The sequence below is a fragment of the Quercus lobata genome, chromosome 2 (assembly GCF_001633185.2).
Source record: "Quercus lobata isolate SW786 chromosome 2, ValleyOak3.0 Primary Assembly, whole genome shotgun sequence".
Taxonomy (NCBI): domain Eukaryota; kingdom Viridiplantae; phylum Streptophyta; class Magnoliopsida; order Fagales; family Fagaceae; genus Quercus; species Quercus lobata.
This window is the reverse complement of record NC_044905.1, coordinates 51,849,961-51,876,392: the sequence shown is the minus strand read 5'-3', so window position 1 is coordinate 51,876,392 and position 26,432 is coordinate 51,849,961. Positions and strand designations below refer to the sequence as shown.

Below are 26,432 nucleotides of genomic sequence, written 5' to 3'. Positions count from 1 at the left end.
TTTCCTCACCCCAACCAATAACTACCATTACTGAGTAATGCCATTTGGCTTAACAAAATCCTAGGTCCACCTACCAAAGGATGGTGACAAGAATGTTCAAAGCCTAGTTGGGTAAAAATGTGGAAGCCTACATAGATGATATGGTGCTAGAGAGCAAAGAAGTATCTGAGTAATTGGGAGATTTGGATAAAGTCTTCTCAATTCAAAGGAAATACAAGCTATACTTGAATGCCTCTAAATGTTCCTTCAAAGTGGGATCTGGAAAATTCTTGGGATATATGATCACCCACCGAGGAATAGAGGTTAACCCTAATCAAATCAAGGCCATTCATAATCTACACCCATCTCGAAACCTGAAAAAGGTACAACACCTGACTGGAATGACAGCCGCTTTAAATAGATTTATATCTTAGTCAGTTGACCAATGTAGGCCATTCTTTCAATTGCTTCACAAATGGAAGGATTTTGCATGGACTAAGGAATGTGACAAGGCCTATGAGGAATTAAAGAAGTATTTGGCCAATCCTCTAACTTATCCAGACCTAAAAAAGAAGAAATCTTGTATGCCTATGTAACAGTTATGACCTATGCGGTTAGCTTAGCTCTAGTTCAAACAAAAAAAGGGGTGCAAAAACCTGTCTATTATGTGAGCAAGTCCTTCCAAGAAACGGAAACCCACTTTCTCCCTTTGGAGAATGTCATCTTAGTCATCATACGTGCCATGAAGAAGCTTCCACATTACTTCCAGGCCTATACGGTTATCTTCCTCACCCAACTTCCCTTACAGGCTTTGCTCTGGAAGTTAGATTTCATCAGGAGAGTGGCAAAGTGGGGGACCATATTAAGGGCTTTTGACATCAAATTTCTCCTTCGGATAGCCATAAAGGAGCAAGTTCTGGTCAACCTGGTGGCTGAATTCATTGAAGAGGCAGAGAAAGGAGACATCGAGGAGCATGGTATGCTAATCAAAGGAGTGATGGCTATTGTGGCGTCCCCTCTGCCATAGTAGACATTGTACGTGGATGGGACCACTAATATGAGGGGCTCGAGAATTGAGGCAGTCATTATCTCCCTAGAACACATCACCATCGAGAAATCCTTAAGATTAGACTTCTTGGCTACAAATAATGAAGTATAGTACGAAGCCCTCATCACTGTCTTGGACTCTATCAAAAAACTCGAGGGGGAATCCATTAAAGTCTTTTGTGATTCAAGGCTAGTAGTAGGACAGGTCTGAGGAGAATTTGAAGCCAAAGATCAAAGAATGTGGTGGTCTTTGGGCCAGGTAAAGCAATTATAGGCCAGCTTTGGAACCTTTACCATAAGCCAAGTATCTAGGAGCAAAAATACTCATGCTAATTCGCTTGCAACCCTACACACCTCCATAGGAGAAAGTTTGCTGAGGATTATAATAGTGGAAAGCTTGTCAACCTCGAGTCATGATAATAAAACTCACATACCAGTAAGTGTAGTGCACATCGAACCGAGCTAGATGGACCTAGTGGTCTCATTCATAAAAAATGGAACACTTCTCAAAGACAGAGTAGAAGCTAAAAAGATTCAAAAGAAGGCCCCACGATATTGGCTCTCCGAGAAACACAAATTGTACAAGTGCTCCTATTTGGGCCCATACTTGCTGTGCATATATCCTGAGGTCGTAGAAGCTTTGTTGGAATAACTTCATGAAGGAGTCTATGGCAATCACATAGGGGAAAGTCTTTGTTGCATAGAGCTCTTACCCAAGGGTATTGGTGGCCTAGCATGCAGAAGTTCACCTAGAAGTTTGTTAAGAAGTGCGACCAATGCCAGCAGTATGCCCTAAACGTTTATTAGCCGAAAGGGATCCTTAACCCTCTTTCCAGTCCATGGCCCTTTGCATAGTAGGGATTAGATATTGTTGGGCCATTCCCAAAAGCAGTTGGAAACCATAGATGGCTCCTTGTCGAGACTGATTATTTCACCAAATGGATTGAAGCTGAACCCTTCTCTAATATCTAAGATCAGGACGTGAAGAGGTTCATTTGGCGAAATATTGTCACGAGATTTGGCATACCACACACTCTTATCTTGAACAATTGTCTCCAATTCAACAACAAAGCTTTCCGAAGATACTGTTGCAAATTGGGTATAAGAAATATATATTTCACACCAACCTACCCTCAAAGTAATGGATAGGCTGAGGCTACCAATAAGGTTATAGTGGATGGATTAAAGAAAATGTTAGACAAGATAAAATTCAAGTGGGTGGATGAGCTACCCCAAGTTCTATGGGTGTATCGCACCATGCCGAGGAGATCGACTGGCAAAACCCCTTTTTTCTATGCCGCATGTTTTGGAGGCGATTATCCCCCTAGAAATAAGATTCCTGACGATGAGAATCAACTAGTTTGATGATAATGGGAATGAACAACTCCTCTCTACCAGTTTGGACTTGATTGAAGAAAGGAGGGAAATTGCCACCGTCAAGTTAGCTTATTATCAGCAAAAGCTCAGATAGATAAAGGCATTAAGGCAAGAGTATTTGTACCTGGGGACCTAGTTTTGAGGAAGGTTGTAGGAAATATGAAGAATTCCACATGGGGGAAGCCAGACCCCAACTGGGAAGGGCCCTATCGGGTCATATCAGTGGCAGGAACTGAAGCTTATCGCCTAAAAGACTTGGACAAAAACTCACTCCCCCAATCATGGAATGTCAATAACCTACGTAGATATTATTATTATTAATAAAGAAACCTAATGTTATTCATGCTTTGTGTATGGTGTAAATTTATGTTGTCCTGGTGTGTTATTACTAATACTAGGCTTACCAAGATCCAAAACCAAACTCGAAACAAAAAAGGTCTCCTCTTACACTAAGGGTTAAACAAAACCTCGACTAGGTTCGATTCCTTAGGTCACCTGCCCTAGGTAAATTAGCTTTAAAAGTAATTTATGGGTTAAACAGAACCTTGGCTAGGTTCAAATCCTTGGGTCACCTGCCTTGGGTAAATTAGCTCAAAAAGTAATCTAAGGGCTAAACAGAACCTCGATTAGGTTTGACTCCTCGAGTCACTTGCCTTGGGTAAATTAGTTCTAAAAATAATCTAAGGGTTAAACTGACTAGGTTCGATTCCTCAAGTCACTTGCTTTAGGTAAATTAGTTCTAAAAATAATTTTAAGGTTAAACAGAACCTCAATTAGGTTCAACTCATCAAGTCACCTACCTTAGGTAAATTAACTCTAAAAAGTAATCTAAGGGTTGAACAGATCCTCGGCTAGGTTTGACTCCTCGGGTCACCTGCCTTGGGTAAATTCGCTCTAAGATAAGCTAAGGGTTAAACAGAGCCTTTGTTGTTTGATTCCTTGGGACTCTTGCCTCACTTAAAGCTAGTACTATAATAATCTAAACAAAATCTCAATTTATTTAATTTCTGAACATAGACCCAGAAATTGATGTGGCTCTTAAGCCCTTAAGATATTCAGGATGGCTTTAATTGTCTGTTCTTTGGAAACTTTTCTTTTAAACAAAAAAAGGGAAGTAGAAAAGAGAAAGAATAATGCAATGCGCTATGTACATGTCATTTAAATAAATAAAAAACAATTTTCATTAATTATAAGAAAGGGTTACATAAGGGAAGAGATGGAATAGGGATGCAAATCTCATTACAATAGAATTTTGCCTAAACTTATATTCCTAACCCCTACTTCTAAGTTTCCTTGTCAGCTTCTTTCTCACTCTCATGTTCTTTTTGCCCACCTTTAGCTGGAGGCTGAGGAGCCAAAGCAAAAGAGTTAGTTTCCGGAGTAGACGAGTTGACAGCCTTGGTCCTAAAAGCAAGGGGAAAAATGATCCTCTCTAGATTCTTCAGCTCTGATGAAGGGCTCACCTCAACCGCATTCAAAGCCTTGGCCCAGACCTACTAGCAAAATCCTCGGTAGCCTTATTTAAGTTGAGCCTAAAGTTCTGCCTCAGTTTCTGTCTTCCCAAGCTCGTAGGCTGCCTACTCAGTCTTTTCAATTTCGGCCTTGTTGCCCTCCAGCTCTTTCTTTAGGGCCTCAATGTTTTGTTTAGCAATGGCCAATTGCTCCTCTACCTTCTGAAGATGACTACGTTGTTTTTGGGCCTGCTTCTCGAACCTAAGCACTGCAGCCTCAATGCTCTTCTTGGCCTTCTCACTCTCAGCTAGAAGGTTAAGGGTCTCCTTAGCTTTCTTCTCAGTCTGAGCCTAGGTCTTAGTAGCCGCAAATTTCTTTGACTTCTCTTCTTTAAACTAAGTCATAGCAAGGTCCACCCATTCATTGATGATGTGGGATGTTTGAACAGCCTTAAAAAAAAAAATTAAAGGGTCAATCCAATACTTATTGTGAAGAAAAGAATATAGTTAAAATTTTTATTAAAAAAAAATGGGGGTTAGAGTTAGAATTTTTACCAACGCTAAATCCCTCTTTAATGATAGAAACACATCATGCCTCTTGAGGTTCCTTAGCTCAGCCATGTTCCTAAGCAGGAGTGCCTGCTCCACCGAGTTAGCCACATATCCGTTTCACCCTTTGGCAAAGTCCCTTATGGAGGCATCTGATGGAAAGGGCCACCCCCGCATGAGACTCTAGAAGAGCAAGGAGGTTGAAAGATCTTTTCTGGATCACCATCCCTTCTAGCATGCCCGTAACCTCTTGGTTGATGCTAAATTGTATAATAGGCCGAGCCCTCGAACTGGTTCATGGGCTTATGATCGGGTCCAACCAGTCAAAGACTCCAAAATCTTCCTCGAGGTCCTTGAATGAAGGCTCCTTCACGACCTCTTTGGGCTCCTCCTCAAATGGTATAGGCTCCTTCTCAACCTACATGAGTTCAAAGACTTGTTGAACGGTAAGGTCAACAAGAAGAGTTCCTAAAGGGGGAGGACGTTTGATGAATCCTTCAATGGCCACATCTATCTTGGCAAGCTGAGGATTTTTGGCCTTGATCACGTTCTTTGAAGACTGGAAGTGAGTGGATATTAGGGTATATCTAAGAATGACGTGGGCAGCATGAAGTTGCCTATCGATGTGCAAGAATATCTCGGACTTCAGGATCCTATTGAGGTTGAGGGTGTTCACTAAGTTGAATTTCTTCACAGTGAACTCCTTGTTTGTTAAAAAAGAAAGGGAAAAAGTACATCAAAAATACAAGGCATACGAGAAGAGGCAACTGAGCAAAAAATAGTGAAAAGAAATGATATCAAAATCCTAAGCCCCTAATTACCCCACCTGGAGTTCCATCTCTAATGGGGCAATGATATCCATCAAGTCAATCCCCTGAGATGATTAGGATATCCTCGTCCAAGCCCTTTTTTGTCTCGGGAAGACAGGAGATCAATCTAACTGCGGGAACCCTAGTCCTAAGGTAAAACTCGTATCATTGCTATCCTAATAGTTATTCACCCAGTTGATGTCGTGATGGGTTAAGCCCACACCCATCTTCTCGTTCAGTTGAGCTACACTACTTACTACCTGGAAAAGGTTTGGGGAGCACTAGGTGGGGCAGATCCTAAAAAAGTTGAGGAAGTTCCTCATAACCCTATCCATAGGGATCCTTAATCCCCCTTCTATAAAGGCTATCATAGGGATAACTACATCCCTAATTTGCCTATACCACTCCCCTAGTTCACAATGTTCTATGGTCACTCCTATGAAAATGTTATACCTAGCTTGAAAGCCTCTCTCCCTTCGAGTGTGTCTACTAAGCTAACAAATCTACCCATTCTGAAGAAGAATAATAAAATAAATAAATAAATAAATAAGATAAGCTCTACGCTAAGCAAAGGCTCTAAGCACTTACAAGCATAGGAAGTTGGGCTCCTCGAGCAACCTCTTTGAAGGTAAGGTAAAGTTTTCTAAAAGTGGGGAAAATGATCCCTACCTCCCCTTATATAGGGGTGAAAAGGGAAGGGTAATTTTCCCGCCTATTGACTCTGGAAAACTCTAGCCATTGGATTTACATCGCACTATAGAATGTAGGGGACACATAGTTGTTGGGAGTGTTATACAAAGTAATAATGGAAGAGCAAGGTTAACACAAAAGACAAACAAAAAATAAATAACTTGGAGGTACAATATTGTTTTCCTTAGACAATATTTTCCCCCCACACTTGTTGCTAAAGGGTTATCGTAAATTTGTCCTCAAGATACAACCAAGATGTTGGGTTCTACAGATAGTAATTCTAGAGAATGACCACAAGATTTCTTGTGTTTCTCTCTATTTATACCCATAGGGTTATGTTTCATCAAAAGACACGTATGGAAAGTTAAAATGTTTTATAAAACCGTTCACTAAGCTTGAAACCTCTTCAAACTCTTTGAACAGTCATCTAAAAATTCTAAAGAAAATCTTGTTTCATGATTTTCAATCAGTCGAAAGTTACTTTCAATCGATCGAATGCTCTTTTTGATTGGTTGAATAGGAATCGAGCAGCGATAGAGACATCCAGAAACTCCAGGATTATTTTCTTACCATTTTGATCAATCGAGCCAAAGCTTCAACCTATCAAAAATCCCTAATTTTGAATTTTCACTTTATGAAACAATATTCTCCAAACTCAAACATCATTATTACAACCTATTCATGTATATACCTATATATACAACAATCCCCCACTAGGTTGTAATAATATATGTCTTAGTTGATTGATATTCTATCATGCATAATGAAAGGTGTCTTTCAACTTAAACCTCCTCTTAGTGTAATTGCTTAAGAAATCAACAGAGTTAATGGTAGCCTGGTGCTTAAACCAAAACTCTTATGTGTTGAAATCAGAAACAACACACACATGAGAACATTCACAACATATTTAGAAATCCACTATTGTTAGCACTATTATGGCCTTGTGCTCATCCCGATTTAGTGAACATTTACAAGAGAAAACCCTTTACTCTTGCTAGAAGCGGCACCACTTCTATGTTCACAAAGGTGAAGTTCCATCTTATGTCCCTGTTACACAGACATTTATACTCTATGAACTTCATTAAGAGTGTAATAACTCATCCTTAATTTCATTGTAACAGTCTGCACTAATCTATCCTAAATGAGACACAAAATTAGTGTTCTTATTAATCACGTATCAATAGCTTGTTGTAACCCTTTATACCTCTTTAGAATAAATCAATTTGAGGTTGGGTTCCCATTATTGATGATTCTCTTAAAAGAAGGGTTTTAGTCTCATTCCAATGGATGTTACCCCAACCATATCTCGAGACACTACTTTGGTTAAAAGGTCTGTCAAATTACTATTTGACCTTACATAGACAATTGAAATGGTACCAAATTCTATTAATTGTCTTATGTAATCATGTCTTAAGACTTATATGTCTAGACTTACCATTATACATCTTATTGTATGCTCTGCCCAAGGTGGCTTCACTATCGCAGTACACCGAAATGGCTAATATTGGTTGTGGCCACAAGTCTATGTCTAACAACATATTTCTTAACCATTCCGCTTAATTGCCTACTGCCGCCAAGGCTATAAATTCTAATTCCATGGTGGAGTGAGAAATACACATTTGTTTCTTTGATGCCCAAGAGACGGAACCCCCACCAAGAGTGAATATCCAACCAAACGTGGATTTGTTATTACTCACACTAGTAATCCAACTAGCATCTGAATAACCTTCCAATACAATTGGAAATTCAGAATAAAAGAGTCCCTTTATGGTTTTCTTTAAATAACCAAGAACTCTACCAATTACTTAACAATGATCCATACTTGGATTACTTGTAAATCTAGAAAGTTTGTCCACTGAAAACGATATGTCTGTTCTTGTACAATGCATAGCATACATCATGCTACCAATAGCATTAGCATACTCGAGCTGTGCAATTACTCTTATAGTATTCTCACCCAACTTTATGCTCCAATCGAAAGGTGTATTTGCTTCCTTCATATTAAGATGTTCAAATCTTTGAAGCACCTTCTCAACATAATGAGATTGACACAATGAAAATCCCTCACTATGCCTTTTAATTTTGATTCCCAAAATAGTATCCACATCATTTAAATCTTTCATTTAAACACAAAAGATAGATACTTTTTAGTTTCACATACACCTTTCATATTTGTACCAAATATGAGCATATCATCCACATAACGGCATACAATGACTCCATATTCCTTTGTGAATTTGGAATACATATATTTGTTGGAACTATTGTGTAAAAATCCAATTGCTAAGTCAAACTTCTCATGCTATTGTTTTGAAGCTTGTTTCAAGCCATACAAAGAATTGACTAACTTGCAAACTTTCTTTTCATTTCTAGGAAGTACAAAACCCTCAGGTTGTTTCATGTAAACTTCCTCATCAAGATCACCATTTAGGAAAGCTGTCTTAACATCCATTTGATGTACAATCAACTTGTATATAAATACAAGAGCTAACAATACACGAATAGACGTGATCCTAGCCACCGGTGCATAGGTATTAAAATAGTCTACTCCTTCCCTTTGTTTAAAGCCTTTTGCCACTAACCTTGCTTTAAAGGTTTGTTTTGATCCATTAGTATTATATTTTCTTCTAAATACCCATTTACAACCGATTGGTTTTGAACCAATATGTAGATCCACTAGGACCCAAGTATTATTGGATAATATTGAGTCCATCTCATCATTCACAACTTCTTTCCATAAAGCTGAATCTCTAGAAGCCATAGCTTCCTCATATGTTTTAGGATCATCCCTTGTGTTAAACACTATAAGTATTTTATTTAGGACTACTTGTCTATTTCCTTCAACAAAAAATAATTAAGCTTGATAAGAAATGAAATATGAACCAAAGTCCTTTACTTTTCTTATCCTTTGACTCTTTCTTTGTTCACTTGGTGAACCACTTTTAATCAAGGAAGTCAATACCGTATCGGAGGCTGTATCAGTTTGGCCACCGGTATGATATATTTCAAATATCGGTCAATATTGATGTACCATTTCAGATTTACCGCTATTTTATATATTTAATATATGTATACACACACACATACACACAAAATCTCTATTTACCATAAAACATTACCTCAAAAATTCTTATTTACCATAAAACATTACTTCAATTAAGAACAAATTATTCATAATTTTAAACTTTAGCATCAACTAAAAAAAAAAAAAAAAAACACAATATAAAAAACAGAAAACTTAATTGTTCATTGCACACGAATAATACAAATAATTAACACAAATTACATAGAATCATCTACTCCCATCCTTCAAAGGATCTACATCAAGACCATAATATACATGAGTATAAGCATTTGTCAACACAACATCATTGTCACCATCATCCTCATCAAGAGCAACAACATCATCATCATCATCATCTTCCAAAGTCATTGTTGATAATGGTTCTTCAATGCTAGCCCAATTCACATCTTCTTCAGTTAGTAACAAAAATTCAAATTCCTCAGCTACCCAATCCTCTATTAAATCAATATTATCAAGGCTTATAGGATCCAAGTAATCCTTTGTCCTTCTAATGTTCCTACTAAAATCAATATCATACATTGGTGACATTTTCTAATCATTCAAAATAAAAATTGAATATATTTAAAAACATACCTTTCTCATAACAATAGATTATAACGAACATATACCAAGTCATTCAAACATTTATGCTCAGGCCTATTTCTCCTCTTAGAATGGACAAACTAAAATGTGCTCCAAGCTCTTTCACAACCAGTTGCACTACAACACTGACTTAGCACTCGAATTGCAAACTTTTGTAATTCTGAAGTGTCATTTCCAAATTACTCCCACCAAGCAACTTCCAAAAATAAAAGAAAATATTAATTTAGTACAAAGCAAATAACAAACTTTCAAATGAAATATATTATATATATATATATATATATATATGTATGTATAGATACATATAGCATACCTGGAATTAGTTTTTCACTTTGGCGGATTGCCATAGGCATTCCAAAGTCACCAAAAGACTTTTTGTATGATTCAATTTGAGAACTAAGAATGTCTTGCTCATCAAGATCAGGAACCAACCTTGTAATGGTACTAAGTAGGCCTTTTGTAACATCTTTTTGCTTCTTAAATGAGGGCTTAAAGAAGATTCCAGGGTTGAGATAACAACCTACTGCATGTAATGGACTATGGAGTTGTTTATCCCATCTAGCATCAATGACATTAGTAAATGGTATATATGCAGAAATTTTATTCTTAAACCTTGCTTTTATAATCTCCTTTGCTTTATCCATTACCTCATACAAGTATCCCATTGATGGTTTTTTCATCCCCATCTAGAAGACGTAGTACTCTAACCAAAGACTCACTAATCTTCACTATTTGTTGACATTGTAATCAAAACTCTTTATCTTCCAAAACAATTGCAACCACCTCCTTTCCCATGTCATCTCTAGCATGTCGAGATTCAACCCATTGATCACAAGTAAACATTTGCCTAAGTTCTTTCTTGAATTTAGTCAAGCATTGAAGACTTAAAAACTCAGTTGCAAACCTTGTGATGGCTGGACGAATCAAATGCCTACCATTAGTGAAGTCGCTTCTCATCAAAGATAAAATCTTGCCATGGTTGTATATGAATTAGGTAATCTTTTTAGCCTTTTGAATGGTTTCATCAATGATAGGAAAATATCTACTATCTGAAAAATTTTCCAACATTAAATCAATGTAATGGGCTGCACAAGGAGACCAATAGAATGACCCATATTTCTGCATTAGCTTCTTTCCTGCAAACTTGTAAGAAGGATCATTATCTGTAATGATCTGCACAATGTGCTCAGCCCCAACTTCTTGAACAACTTTATCAAACAACTTAAACAATGTATCTACATCCTCTGTTAAGCCTGACACATCAAGGGATTTAAGAAACATGGTACCTCTTGGACAATACACTAAAAAATTAATGATTGGAGCTCTCGTTTGATTTGTCCACCCATCTGACATTATTGAACACCCATAAACTTTCCAATCATTTTTCACATCTAAGAGATAATAATTCATCTCACCCACATGTTTTTGTAATAAAGGCCCCCTCAAGTCATGATAAGAAGGTCCCTTAAAACCAGGCCCAATAGCTACTACACTATCTAAAGCTTCTTGATAATACATAGAGCGAGCGGCATGGAAAGGTATATTAGCATGGTACCACCATCTTGCAAAATTCATTCTTGCCTTCTTAACCATTTGCTTTAAGGCCAAAGAAGATCTTATGGATGGTTGAGAACTAGGAGTTGCTCTTGGAGCAAAAAAAGATTTAATGTTTGACTTTTCTCCAACTATTTCTTTCCCTTTGGTATTATAATTACTAACTGATGAATGACTCTTTGAACCACCTTTCTCATTATCATTATTACCTTCATCATGATGATCATCATCATCATCCTCCTCTAAATCATAGGGATTTGCAATTTCTTTATTCATTCTTCTTCTTCTTCTTTTTTTTTCTGTTTACTTTTCTTTAAATCTTCAATCAACTGTTTCATTTGCCATTTTGCATCTTCAGATACTTTTTTACATGCTTCAACATCACCGGAATCCCAACTAAATGATACTTAAGCCTAGTAATTCCTTCCCCCCTTATCATTTTACAACAAATAGTATACTGGGTGTTATTTCTCGCATTTGACACAGCACGACCATAAGCCCATGTTGGATCCTTGGATCTTACAGCCAGACCAGATGCTACACTTGACTGATTTTCAGTCATAATTCACACTGCATATATACCATCAATTATTTGTTAATAACTCTAAGTTACATTTTTATTAATAGTCATACTAAGTTGTAAATTACTAACCCAATATTTCAAGCTAACCAAAATCAAGAATGAAATAACAATATATATCAACACAATAATCAATTTTGCTATCAATTCACGAACACAGTAATCAATTTGTTATTTATCACATTCCACATGAAATATAATTCCACACAAAAAAAATTAAGACAAAATTTTACCTGAGAGTAAGAGACAGAGTAGCCTAGAGACAGAGTGGCCAAGAGAGTGAGAGACACAGAGCAGTTGAGAGAGAGCGTGAGAGAGATAGAAAGAAAGAGGGTTGTGCGGGTAGTGTTAGGTCAAAATTAGGATTTAGAAAAATTACCATCTTGCCCTTGAAAAATGTCAAAATTAACCAAAAAAAAAATGCTTTTCATGTTTCGGCCCGGTATCCATTTACCGGCCGGAACAGTCAGATTTTGCCGGTACGGCTGGTATTTTTTCTGGTACGAAACAATGGGGTATTTTGTACCAGTTTGTTGGCCAGTATGGTATATACCAGCCGATACGGTACAAAATTGACTACCTTGCTTTCAATCCTTTTAGTACCACCCAAAGTAGTATTAGGATTAAAGTCACCTTGTTGTGTTTGAGTAGGTATCAAAGCATCCATGGAATCTTTATCGAATTTATCCTCAATAAACTCAACATCTCTTGATTCCACCGTTGTATTAGAGCTTAAGTCTAATAATCTATATGCTTTTGAATTTTCAACATAACCTACAAACACACTTTTTATAGCTCTTGATCCTAATTTTGTTCTTTTTGGATCAACCACTCTATAAAAGGCTAAACACCCCCACATTTTGATATAATCAAGGTTTGATTTCCTTCCATTCCATAACTCATATGGAGATACTTTAATCTTCTTGGAATATATTTTATTGTGCACATAACATGCTGTAAGTAATGTCTTTCCCCAAAAATTAAATGAGAGCTCTGCACTTAAGATCATGGCATTTACCATATCTACAAGAGTTTTATTTTTCCTTTCAGTCAAACCATTTTGTTGGGAAGTATAAGGGGTTGAACTTTGGTGTATTATACCATGTTCCTCACAAAACATAGAAAAATCATTAGAAAAATATTCACCACCTCTATCACTTCGTAGGATCTTTATTTTCCTATCCTTTTGATTTTCTACTTTAATTTTATAACGTTTGAATATGTCAAAAGATTCATCTTTATTTCTCATTAAATACACATATGTAAATCTAGAGAAATCATCAATGAATGTAATGAAGTATCTTTTACCTTCTCTAGATAATACACCATTCAACTCACAAACATTAGAAAGTACTAGTTCAAGCATAATAGAATTTCTATCCAACTTAGAAAAAGGTTTCTTTGTCATCTTTGCTTGAATACAAATCTCACATTTCTTTTCATCATCATGCTTATATGAAATCATACCATGCTTTGACATAAACTTCAAGTATTTGAAATTTAAATGTCCTAATCTAGCATGCCACAAATATGAAGAATCAACAAAATAAGCACAACCAGAAACTTCTTTCTTAATAATACTTAGTTTGTACATGCCATCAGCAGCATATCCTTTTCCTACAAATATCCCATTCTTGGACAAGATTAACTTGTCCAATTCAAGTGCAACTTTTACACCACCCTTACATAACAAACTAGCAGAAACAAGATTCTTCTTGATATCGGGTACGTGAAAAACATTGGTCAAGATCAACATCTAGTCAGAACTTATTTGCACTTCAACGGTGCCCTTTCTAAGAACCTTTGCTTTAGTGTGGTTACCCATCAGCACTTGTTGTTCTATGGAAGACTCATCATAAGTCTTGAATTGCTCTTTGTTGTTACACACATGCATTGTTGCACCTGAATCGAACCACCAATCAAAAGGATTTGCAATCATAGCCATATAAACTTCAGTGATCATATCAATATGTATGTCACTTACCATAGAAACAATGTCCTTAATGACATTCATTTCAATGGCATTGCCTTATTCATCTTTTTTCTTGTTCTTTAAGAGTTTACATTCGTGAATGTAATAGCCTTTCTTTCCACAATCGAAACAAGCCCGGTTCTTCTTGTCTTTGTTGGGATTATTGGAGTTGTTCTTCTTGAAATCACTCCCACTTTTGTTCACTTTCAAGTACTTATTGGCCTTACTCGAACTCCCACTTTGAACATTGCTCACATTGTTCACATTTACTTTAGAATTGGTGTTAGTCCCATCTCTAACCTGACTTTCCTCTTCAATTCGAAGATGTTGTCCGAATTTTTCTAAAGTGAGATCTTCTGACGTATGTAGAAGCTTCTTCCTAAAATTATTCCAACTTGGTGGGAGTTTCGCAATGATTGCACCCACTTGGAATGATTCAAGAATATTGATTGATAAATCACGGAGTTTATTGACCAAAATTAACTCATGTACTTGATCTAAAACTAAGATATTATCAAGCATTTTATAATCAAAATACTTTTGAATAATAAACTTATTCGTACCTATTTTCTCAGTTTTGCATTTTGCTTCCAAAGCATTTCGAATCTCCTTCGGTGACTTCATTGATATGTAGAGATCATAGAGAAGATCCGAAAGAGTATTGAGAATGTGCCCTCTATAAATCAGTTCGTCTTGCTCCTGTTTCTTTCTTTGTGCCTTTATCTCATCAGTGTTTACATCACTCGCAGTAGGAAAAGGCATCAAATTCGAGTCCAAGACATAGAAGAGTTTGAGTGCAGTCAGTAGGAATTTCATCTTGTCTTTCCATCGAGAGAAATTGGTTTCATCAAAGCGATCCAATTTCACCAACTCATGATTCAACATCTTCAATGCTAAAATATCACTTGTTCCTTCCATCGTAGGAAATATTGTCTAAGATTGTTGGGGATGTTATACAAAGTAATAATGGAAGAACAAGGTTAACATAAAAGACAAACAGAAAATAAATAACTTGGAGGCACAATATCGTTTTCCATAGACAATATTTGCCCCCCACACTTGTTGCTAAAGGGTTATCGCAAATTTGTCCCCAGGATACAACTAAGATGTTAGGTTCTACAGATAGCAATATTGGAGAATGACCACAGAATTTCTTGTGTTTCTCTCTAACTTACTATTTTGTGGAGTTAACATAAGCCTTTATTTATACCCATAGGGTTATATTTCATCAAAAGGCACGTATGGAGAGTTAAAATGTTTCATAAAACCGTTCACTAGGCTTGAAACCTCTTCAAACTCTCTGAACAATCATTTGAAAATTCTGTAGAAAATCCTGATTCACGATTTTCGATCAGTCGAAAGTTACTTTCTATCGATTAAATGCTCTTTTCGATTGGTTGAACAAGAATCGAGTAGCGATCTAGACATCTAGAAACTCCAGGATTATTTTCTTACCATTTCGATCGATCAAGCCAAAGCTTTGACCGATCGAAAATGCCTAATTTCGAATTTTCACTTTATGAAACAATATTCTCCAAACTCAAATATTATTATTACAACCTATCCATGTATATACCTATATATACAATAGTAGCTGCCTGCAACATTAACTGCCCGTTGAGGATACTGAAGTGTTAGGAATGTGTTTGGGATAGTTGAAAAGACACTTCTACATGGGAACGCACCCAAAGCGTACCAGACTTCCTGCCTCCTACCAAAAGATGGCAAAGGAAGTGGAGTTTCGGGGGGCTATTGTGGTAGGGGGAATCCTGAAGAAGGAAGATTATCAAATAGGCTCGAATTAAGAAGCAATTGGGCCCAACTATTCATCAGCTTAAGCCTAGCACAATAGGGATAATCTAGATAATGAAATCTAGGAAGGCGGCCTGCTCGAGGAGCATACGCTCCACGGGAGATTGTAGACAAACCACCAAGGCTATAGGACTAAAGGCCGAGGAAGGAACTAGGGACGTGCAAACAATGGGAGGAGGAAGCTTCCTAATAAAGCACCCATTCTTTCCACATTTAATGCACTATACCAACTCATCCTGCCACATTAATGGTAAAATGATCTCTGAACAATGTTCCCACAGCCAGCATCCTACTCTACCACCAACAGCAAAGCAATGATGGGACAAGTATCCAAGGAAAGATCAATAGCCATCCAAGTGGAAGGTTAGGATGCAATCCCAGTAGCTATATATAGTAAGGAAGATCCTCCTAGAAGGGGGATAAAAAAAAAGGAGAAATAGAGAGTAAAAGGGAGAGGAATTAAGAATTATATAAGTGAGAAGCGTGTAATCCAAAGAACCATTGTTCCTTAGCTAGCCCAAGGAAGAACTTGAATAAGAATCCTTATTCTTCTTTCTATCACTCTCTTCTAAAACTATTGTCTTAGACTATTTCCTTTCTTTAAATCACCAAGTGAAGCAATTAAGGCTCGAAGGGTTGGCCTTGATAACCCATCTTTACATATTAATTGCATTGGGCCTGGTTTTAAGTCCATTCCTCTCAAGAAGAGAGACCGGCTTACTTTTAAATGTATCATGAAGCTATAGATTATATCATAAGTGTGTGTGGAACGTGGATTAAATGATTGTGAAGAGAAAGAATTAAATTCGATTCTGGGCTTATACCCAATCTATGAACAATGTACCATAACAAAAGGGACTACAAGCCAAAGTACAAGAATAGACAGATTGCGCATATGGATTTATGGATTGGAATCTCAAATCAAAATTTATTGAATCAAAAGAGCTTGATATATTTTAGTCATTTTCATAGGGTAAAAGAGTCGAGTGAAAAATTTACTGTGGTATTGAAAGGTTTTTTTTTTTTGAGAAGATGGGATTGAAAGGCTAATGCTGTCTTTCTTTTTTAGAAACTAAGATTTTGTTTGTTTCGATTAAAAAAACAAACAAATGTTATTTGAAAAATATACTCATTTTTCAGTGTTTGTTAGCAACTCATAAGGTGAGTTGGAACATCCCAAAAACACTACAACCACTATCATCATCATCCAATACCCAAAACCTCCACAAAATCCATATATATTCCCACTTATAGCCCTAAATCCTCCACCATTATCATCATCAACTCCAAGATGGTTGGTAGAAATGGTGGGGAACATGGGTTGGTCATTGATTTAGAGGCAGTTGTGTAGGCAAACTATGAATGTCGGTGGTGGATTTCGAGGAGAGAGAGTAAAGAGCCAGAGGGACAAGAGACAAGATAGAGCTTATAGGCTTGTTTTTTGAGAAAAAAAAATTAGAAAGAAAGCAAGTGAAGGAAAACAAACATAGCATAAAATGGTGCTTATAAGTTAAAATTTGTGTTGTGTTTTTTGTTGACCAAAGTTGATTTTCTTTTGACCTACATTTTTTAATACTAAACTTTTTTCACTCATAGCATAAAATGGAGAGCTTATGTATAAAAGCGTTATTAGAAATATTTAAGGATATAATATTACAAATTTGTTTCATTGTGTTTCTTTGGAAGCATCAAGAGGAATTATGTTGCTTTGTAAGAAAAGATTTGTTGAAAAAATCAGGACATAATTGAGGTTTATTCAATTTCATTAGATTTGTCATTAATAAATTCAAATGGGCTATTTCTGGAGTGTATATTCCAAATGTTTTTTTTTTTTTTTTTTTTTTTTTTTTTTTTGAGAAACACAAATTGGTGGTTATGGGAAGACTTGGTTAGGATTTATAATTTGCAAAGGGTTCGTTGGTGCATTGAGGGAGAGGGAGTTTAACATTATTCGATTTCCAAGTGAAAGACCGGGGATATCAAGAACAAGAAGGACAATATGGGATTTCTCCTAATTCAACTCATATGACAGTATATTGGATTTTATCATTAAAAATGGTGCTTTAACTTGCTTAATTGAGATTTGAGAATGCCCCTTCATCAATGTCTAAACTAGACAATTTCCTTACCTCACTAGACCAGATTAGGAAGAGCACTTTTACAATTTAAAGTAGATGTTGCTTTATAAACCTCTTTCAAACCATTTCCCTATCATACTGGATAAGTAAATAGAGTTAACAAGGGCATAGCCGCATAGGCGCAATTCAAATTTGAAAACGTAAGACTAAAAATTGAAGGTTTTGTGGAACATATTAGGTTAGAGTGTCGCTACCAATTGTTTTATTCCTGTTTATCAATTCCTTCAATATTCTGCTGTTCAATTTTATAAGTATGGAGAGAGAGAGAGAGATGCCTAGGGTACTAGTGGTGTTCATCAATAAACTAAAACGATTTCAAAGGGTTCTTTGCATAGAGCAGTTGAGATCAAAATCTCAAACCACCACCACATTGTGGAGATTTAGAATGCCTAACTTTTGATGGCGGTTTTTGATGATGCACAAAAATCGTCAGTGAGTTGATCGTCCACAAGCATGGCAATTGAAGCACCTAAAGAATAAAAAGATGAAAGACCTACAAAGAGCACCGGTAAGGTGCCGGCCAAAGACCCTCTAAAGATTAAGTCAGCGATAGAAGAATCTCCAGTAACTCAAAAATGCAAGAACTAGGAAATTTTACGTACGTTGAAGAAGAGGAGACTTGGTGCTTATATGGTGGTGTAGAGCTAACCAAGATCCCATGATCGTAGGGTCTTTCTTTGTAAGGAAGATATGAAGTTAATGTTTCAAGATCTTGGGGTCTCACTTTCCATACTAGAAGGATAAGAATATGAAGAAGGATCTTTGGACGTAGTATGCAAGCTCTTTCCATGTAGGGAGGCATGAGTGGAGAACACGTAAATGGTGTGGGACTAAGTGTACTCCTCTGTCAGTACTAGGTAACCCAACGGGAGGTTTCTTACCTAATGACGAATGTAGGTGAAGGGTGCAGAAGCTACTACGTTGTTATCAAAACCCAAAGGAGACCTCCAACCCGACATGCCCTTTTCTCCCAAAGGAGACCTCAAACCCGAAGGGCATTTCCATCTCGAAGGACAAAATGAGTTAGAAAAATTCTTGCTCAAAACATTCCCTATCAATTTCCATAATCGATGTAGAATTGAGAAATAAGCTTAGATGCAACATTGAGAAAAAAGTAGTGCCACTAACAATGGTTACATTCATTTCTACTTAATTCCTTCTATTTTTTGTTCAGTTTAGTATTGAGAGAGAGAGAGAGAGAGAGAGAGAGAGAGAGAGAGAGAGAGAGATTTTCCTAGGGTACTAAATGAAAATCTACTTCACTAAGATAAAATAAAATAAAACATTGTTTTCTACGCAGATTAACTAGGATATTGAAAAGCGCAAAGATTTGCTGCAAACTAAGTTGTAGCAACTCCTACAAAATGCACACATGTCAAGTGGCCATTTGGTGAAAAATTCAATCTTGACATGGAAGTATTCATTTAAATGTAAGCCTAGAAAAGTGTTTATCTAAGGCATTGACACATGCACTTTTGTAGGAGTTGCTGCAACTTAATTTGTAACAAATCCAAATCCTATTGAAAAAGAGTATAATTTATCTTAAATCTTCACATTTATCTAGCAAAGTTACATGCGAAGGTACACGTGACCTCAGTATTCTCCAATTTTTATTAACACACTGATTAATGGAAATATAATTCACACTTTTGGAAGAAATTTACGCCATTATACAATATCATACAACTGTTACATATGCTGTATTGAGGACCCAATCTCCTCTACCTAAACTGCTCGGGAGTATAAACTTTAGTCAAATAAATCAATTTAGAGTTTCATAGACTATATTCAATCTACAACACTCAAACTGCAAAACTGTTGTTTGGTCTTCCCATAACATGAAGAATTAAAGCAGGGATCAAGACCAAGCTTCAACATGGTACCTGCCAGCCTTTTCCAGAGTCCTAAGCAACCTCACAGCAGATTCCCTTGGAAGCCCACCTTCCTTGGATACGATATCCTCAAAGGCCAACAATACATCAGAAGGCATTTTTGTAGATGAACCTGCAATGTAGATGGCAGCCCCCTCGGTCAGCAAATTCCAAATCTTCCGACTGTTTTCCCGCACCTTATGCTGCACATAAACCTTCTGTGGCTGGTCTCTTGAGAAAGCAACAAATAAACCTCCACCTTTAGCTTCTGAAAGCACCCCACCATTTTGGGAATGCGACAACCAAAAATCTCTGTATAGGAAGTCACCATCCTCATTTCGGCAACCAAAGAAGAATAGAACTGGAGCAGTTGCACTGGATTCATTTTGAATCGCTCTTTCCTCCACAAATCCACGAAAGGGTGCACAACCAGTTCCAGGTCCAATAAGAATTAGTGGAAGTGATGGTGGTGGAGGAGAAAGGGCACCTTTCTGAAACCATGCTGGAATATAAATGCCTGTTCATGACAGAAAGTATGTTAACAGGTAATACATGGTTGCTTAAACTCAAAATGTGCTTTGGTAGTTTCATTTATGCCATACTTTGTTCAGGATCAAGTTTGGCTAGCCATGTTGAGCACAGACCACTTCGCTTCCTTTTAAAAGGTGTCATCCATGACACTACACTGACAGTTAAATGCACTTGATTGGAATGAGCTATAGGGGATGAAGATATGGAGAAAGCCCTGGTTTTCAACAGCGGAACCAACTGCACCAGCCATTCAAATGGCATTTGGACAGATGGGAAGTCCTCTAATACCTATATTAGGAAAATAAAATCACTAATCTCACGTGGAGCATGTAAGGAAAAAAAAAGAGTAAATTATGAAGATGGTTTGGATTCTTCAGATAATTCATAATTTTAAGTTTTAACAAGCTATTTGATGTCTAAAAAAAGGATTTTCTCTAAAGCCCATATAACAGGATAAAAAGAAAATTAATTAAAATGACATTTTCCCTTATATTATAGGAATTGTAATAAGACGACAATCTGTTACACGAGAAAGTACCAATTGTATCACATCTACATGGGACTGCAGGCGTAGAATGTTCAGTGCTCCCAAATTTGATTCCTTTAATTATATAAGAAAGACAATGCAACAACACAATACCATCATGCAACACAGAAAATGTTTCTCAAGTAACAAAGGAGGGAAGAGTGCAATGCACTAATTTGACATCACCTCAAGAACACTTCTTCGTTCCTTCTGATTGTATTGATATAGATCATCTCTTCCTTCAGGTGAAGCAAAATATTGAAGTTTTTCCTTTTCATGTGGAGCTGTTGCAAAATAACTCATGACCTGCAAAATTTGATCTTATTAGTATGGAAGTTAAACAGGAGCACAAAAATCTTCCAGAAGCACAACCAGTAGAACTTCAGTAGCATGGAGAAACAATGTTTAGGATGAAATATGCTTTGCTTAATTTTTCTCCTCTAAAACATGGAAAGATTTTGAGGACTTATTACTCATAAGTCTAATTAGCTTGTGACCTGTGCTATGCATGTTGTTTTTATTTATTTCAATTTTGTAAATTTATAATTTTAGTTCTAATATTTGTTCAGTTTAACAAAAATGAACAAATAATAATGTAGTTTATTTAAAGTGATAACATTAAGTCCGGAATTTCTTGTAAATGAAAATAATAAGCAAATGAGAAAGTATCAATACCCAAATTATTTTGAAATGCCAACTTAGGGTGAATAATTTGTTTCAAGAACCTTAGTTAAATCAATTATATTTTTTTTTTTTTGATAAGTGAAATCAATTATATTGAATACGTATATAGCAATTGTAATCAAATTTATATTAAAAAAAAAAATGTTACATTTAAAAATGAATTACAAATTAGTTAGGCATATATATAGCTACAGTAATCCAATGTGTATATTATTAACTATAGTATTTGGTACATACTTTTTTATATACCATGGTAGTATGTACTTTTTTAATAAGTACAAGTGATGTAGGACAGCCTAGGCTTCACCACCTAGAACAGTCCCACGGTTGTTTGGAATCACCACCAAACAAAAAACACACTTTTAACTAATGAAATTTTATTAATCAAAATAGTCTGACTAAAAATAAACCATTTGGAGCTATTATAGAGCTTTTAGGAAATAAAGAGATAAGATAACATCAATGAAAACTAATCCTAGCTTAACTCAAACTACTAATCCATGAAAGTAGTCTAAACTAATCCAAATACATATGATAAGATAAATTACCTCCTAAGATAAAGGAAATAAAAAATAATAAATTCCAAAGTAATATGGTTGTGCTCTCGCATCAACAGGGGTCAAAGGCATAATTGGTTCATTGAAGGTATATAATATATATATATATATATAAAGGAGCCACCCAAGTATACAGGAAATATACTAACAATCAGTTACAAAAATTGCATAAATCTAATAAATCAACAATAGAAAAGAAAGAAAGATGCCTCAAGGCAGTCAGCTAGTCCAATAAAGTTTGGAAAAAGAATAACAAGAGATTAGACATAAAATGCTCGGTATCTTCAATTATATTATTAATTAATTTTTTTAATACAAAATATTTATAAAAAAAAATGATAAGAGGCGGCAGTCCAAGCCTTAACATAAGCACATGGAATACTTTAGACCTACTTTAACAGCTAAATTTCCTCTAAGGGGTTTGGGTCAATTGCAAAACACCCCCCTCCCTAAGGTTTTTATATTTGCCATATTGACCCTTGAGACTATCTTTCATTAGGTTTTATGGACGGAAAAAACACATTACAGTCACAATACTAGTGGTGTGAATCAGTTACTAAGTCTTCTTAATGTGTTTATGTAATGGTCACATGATTATCTGTTCATAAGAACTAACAAAACTTAGTCCTAGGGGTTAATTTGGCGGATATAGAAACCTCATGGAGTAATAGGGAAGAAATGAAACCCCGGGGTTGTTTTTCATTTCACCTTATTTTTAAATATTAGTAAAAATATTAGTAAGTTACACTCGGGCATGTTTCTCTAATTTTTTGTTCGGATTTTATATTTATATATAAAATCCAAAAATGAAGAATTTTTCTTGTTTTTTATTCCTTTGTGCTTGTGAGAATAGCACAACTTAGTTTACTAGTATTTTTTATTTTAAAAAATGTTACTAGTATTTTATTTTATTTCTTAGAGTCAAGGCTATTTTAGTAATTCAGTAATTCAATAATTGAGATGGAAGTTGACGAAGAATTGAGATTTTAATATCCGTTTGTTTTATCATAAGTTACGTGGTTCATCTTCCATTGTTTTTCCTTGGAAAGGTATTTGGAAGGTTAAGGCACCCCGGTGTGTCTCTTTCTTTGTTTGGGCAGTCACATGGGATAGGATTCCCACGGGTGATAACTTGCGGAGTAGGGGCTTTGATTTTTTTGACTGGTGCATTACGTGTCGTTGTGGGGAGATAATGAATCATTTATTGTTAAATTGTGGAAAGGCTCATCAGCTGTGGAGCTATGTCTTTAGAACATTTGAGATTTCGTGGGTTCTCTCAAGGTCGGTGGTAGATTTCCTCTTTGGTTGGTGGAATTGGTTGGGGAAGTGCTCATCTAACATTTGAAATATAGTTCCATTGTGTTTGATGTAGTGTATTTGGAGGGAATGCAATCGGCGGACTTTTGAGGACTTGTATAGATCCAATGACTAATTGCTCGCTCTTTTTATTGGTTCTCTTTATGATTGGTCTAGGACTTGGGGACTCACATCTAGTGATTTTTTCCCTTTGTTCCTTAGCTCTCTCTCTCTCTCTCTCTCTCTCTCTTTGTAATTAGCTTCTCTTTTTTGTTTCTGCTTTTCTCTCTTTTGTTGTAATCTTTGGTATGCTTTGTGCTCCCTTGCATAAAGCAATTTTTTGAAGTTACATCTTTCTTACTTATCCAAAAAAAAAAAAAGACAATCTATGGTTTGATTATAATACCTAATAATAAACAAAGCCTTGGTCTAAAGTTTGATTGATTAATAAGATTTCTTTTTGAATCTTCCAATGGTTTGGTATCGACACTGGCAACACTAGGTGCTAACTTCTTGAGATTTTGTTCTCTCAAGCTTGGTACTAATTCCTAGGTTACCTATCCTTTATTTTTTTGGTTCAATTTTATTGTTACATCATTTTCTTTTCTCCAAGGTCATTATTCTATAAGTAAACATGCAATATGTCCAATTATGAATTTAGAACAATTTCAAATATTCCCTTTCATTACCGGTTAATTTTCTTGGGAGTATGAGTACATCTAAAACTCATAATAGAATGCTAAAGATCAATACCCATTGCCCAACATTATGATGAAGAAAATTAAGGAAGCAAGAACATGACATGTAATATAAGCCAGTAGTTTTCTGAAGAAAGTTCCCACTTAAAGCAAAAAAAGAGGGACAAAATACACATGAAAGAGTTCAAACAAACAGGGTTCTTACCTCAAAAAAATAGCGCCGAGGAGGAGCTGAAGCAACATCCATTGTCAACTCCACAAAAGTTTTTAATTTGATCGGGACATTTGCACTCGTATGAGTATGAAGAAGGTGATTGTTCATCTCTTTAGGATGGACCTATAATCATGTAAAATTTTCAGCATAAAAAGGTTGAAACACATGACATCTACTAGACAGATACAATATCATCAAAAGAAATAAGACAAGTTCAATAAGTAATGTTTCCACAAGATGCATCAGCAAAACAAAAAGGTGCAGGCAATATTGAAAAGCAAGAGACATCTCATATACACATAGCCTTAGCCCAAAATTTTGGGGTTGGTCCCAAGAATCCTATTTTGCCAGTTATAGAAAAAACCATATTCTTGATATTTTCAGCCTTCTTTCACTATATTGATCAAATCATATCTTGTTACATCCACTCACCCATGTCTCACACACACACACACACACACACACACAAACCATCTCAACCTAGTGCTCCCATTGTCTGCAATTTTAGTGCTTTATTTCTAATTATACCTTTTTTTTATCTCAACATTTTGTTTTTGGTGACCTTCATTCACTGTACACACTCCTAAACAGCCAAAAGTAATTTATGTGTAACACACAATTATGCATAATCACCTAGTATGGTTATGGTTTCTATGAGATTTTATAGCTATGCATTAAACAAACATCCTGAAAATATTTTCCCACCTTCATCCTGCTCATACTCCATGCCCAATTTTATTTCTTTTTTCCTTTCAAAATACCTGTAGCAACAAATAAAGAAAATGGTTGTTCATGGAACCTAACCTAAATCTGCAGATTTCTCTCATTTGTTCCCCTAATACACTAAAATCAATAATAATAAAAACCTTATTCCCAAAACCTTGTGGTCAGTTATGGATCAGCCACAGGTATTCTTCTTTGTCATTCTATCGAAGAATACGTAGAAGAATAAATATCCAAAAATCATATTCCATCATTTCCTTAAATAACATTTCAATTTTTCACTACTTTTACCAATATTATTTAGGTTTTTCTCTACTTCTTTTCATTCCCTCTCAACTTAAATCAAATCACTTTTCCTTTTTTAATAGTGTATTGACATACCAAACCATCTCAAGCAAGTCTTCCTCATCTTTTCATCAATAGGACCCACCATCATCTTTAAATGAATTTCTTCATTTCGTATCCTATCTTTCTTTGTATTTCTACTTATCCATCATAACATTTTCATTTTAGCCACACTCATTTTATCAACTTGTTACTTCTTAATTGCCTAGAATTCAGATTTCATATATTCTATCCAAGACCGTTAATCTTTAGTGGCTTTAGTTTAAAATCATCCTCCCTAAAATCAAGAAATGCAATAGGCAAAACACCTACATGCATTGATATACAAATAACAAACAATGTTTTCGAAAGATCATACTAAAGTTCAAGTCTCAGCCTCAAATTACTCAACACATTAGGAAGAAATATTCAATCCATTACATGGGAACCCATTCCAAACATATATGATGTGGTTCCTTACTTCCAACAGGAAAAAATTATCTAAATAGACTAAATTTGATCTTTTTATATTTTTTTTTCAGACCTATTACCAATACAATGTAGCAGCCCAAAATTTGTATCAATCTTTCATTATATTATACGTGGACCAGAAATATCATAGCAAAATCATCGGAAAAAATTTGGGTCTTCCACAATGGACTGTCATAAGTAAGATTTCGAGTAAGTGTTTACAAAATCTTCTTTTTTCTAATTTATCAAAATAATGAGTCACCATTTTCTTTTTAGATAAGTGAAAATGAGTCACCATTGATATTGATACATCTTTGATTACCAAATATTCGGAAGTTCCTCCATTCAATCCTTTTTCTTTCTTTGTATAGTTTGATATCTTGTTCATACACATCTTTTCTTTGTTTCTCAAACCTATAGTGAGTTATAAAAATTTCGAAAAGGCCAAATCTTTGATGACTCCATCATATATGACTAAGTTGTGAAAACTTCTAAGTAGGTCTCCTACATCTGAACTGAATTCTACCTGGTTCTTTCTTTTCTTTTTTTTTTTTCTTTTTTTGATAGGAGATTCACTTAACTGATTTCTAGGCTATCTGAGCTTGCTAAGTTGAACAGATACTGTCTTTAGACCTGCTACAAATGATCAATTCAGGGCACTTATTCTTGAGTACTTCTGATATTGTGATATATTTTCATGAAGTTCAGAATAATTTAGGACTCAAAAATTATAAGTTAACATCCATTGCTGAGTAGTATAAGGTCATTCCCATGAATCCCATCATAAAAAAATCAAATTACTCTAAAATTTGGCAACAAAGATGCACCAAGGCAAGTTCATCACATGTACATGTTTGCATACCATGGTGATAAAGAATTTGTATCATAACTGCACTTCACATCTTCAATCTA

At 35.7% G+C, this 26,432-nt stretch overlaps 3 protein-coding genes across 11 annotated transcripts in view; all 3 read right to left on the bottom strand.

Annotated features, from left to right (window-relative positions):
* Nucleotides 1–10,559: 10,559 nt before the first annotated feature.
* LOC115966082 lies at nt 10,560–11,399 on the bottom strand. Its single transcript, XM_031085419.1, has one exon. The coding sequence runs from the start codon at nt 11,397–11,399 to the stop codon at nt 10,560–10,562; it is 840 nt and encodes a 279-aa protein (XP_030941279.1).
* Nucleotides 11,400–13,459: 2,060 nt separating this feature from the next.
* On the bottom strand, nt 13,460–14,593 carry LOC115966075. The gene is made up of 2 exons (XM_031085409.1): nt 13,768–14,593; nt 13,460–13,653 (listed from the first exon to the last, which is right to left on the bottom strand). Exons 1-2 carry the CDS (start codon nt 14,591–14,593, stop codon nt 13,460–13,462), a joined length of 1,020 nt encoding a protein of 339 aa, XP_030941269.1.
* Nucleotides 14,594–19,250: 4,657 nt separating this feature from the next.
* LOC115975811 (NADPH-dependent diflavin oxidoreductase 1) overlaps nt 19,251–26,432 on the bottom strand; it is a 30,323-nt gene continuing 23,141 nt past the window's right edge. For 7 of the 9 annotated variants that reach the window (XM_031096807.1, XM_031096802.1, XM_031096805.1 and 4 more), the window contains 5 exons: nt 23,994–24,125; nt 20,740–20,859; nt 20,566–20,628; nt 20,099–20,315; nt 19,251–20,013 (listed from right to left, as the gene is read on the bottom strand). In XM_031096807.1, the coding sequence (XP_030952667.1) occupies nt 19,484–20,013; nt 20,099–20,315; nt 20,566–20,628; nt 20,740–20,859; nt 23,994–24,125 (1,062 nt within the window). In that variant the 3' untranslated portion in view covers nt 19,251–19,483. The remainder of the gene's footprint in view (nt 20,014–20,098; nt 20,316–20,565; nt 20,629–20,739; nt 20,860–23,993; nt 24,126–26,432) is intronic. The other 2 variants (XM_031096806.1, XM_031096803.1) reach the window with 1 other exon arrangement.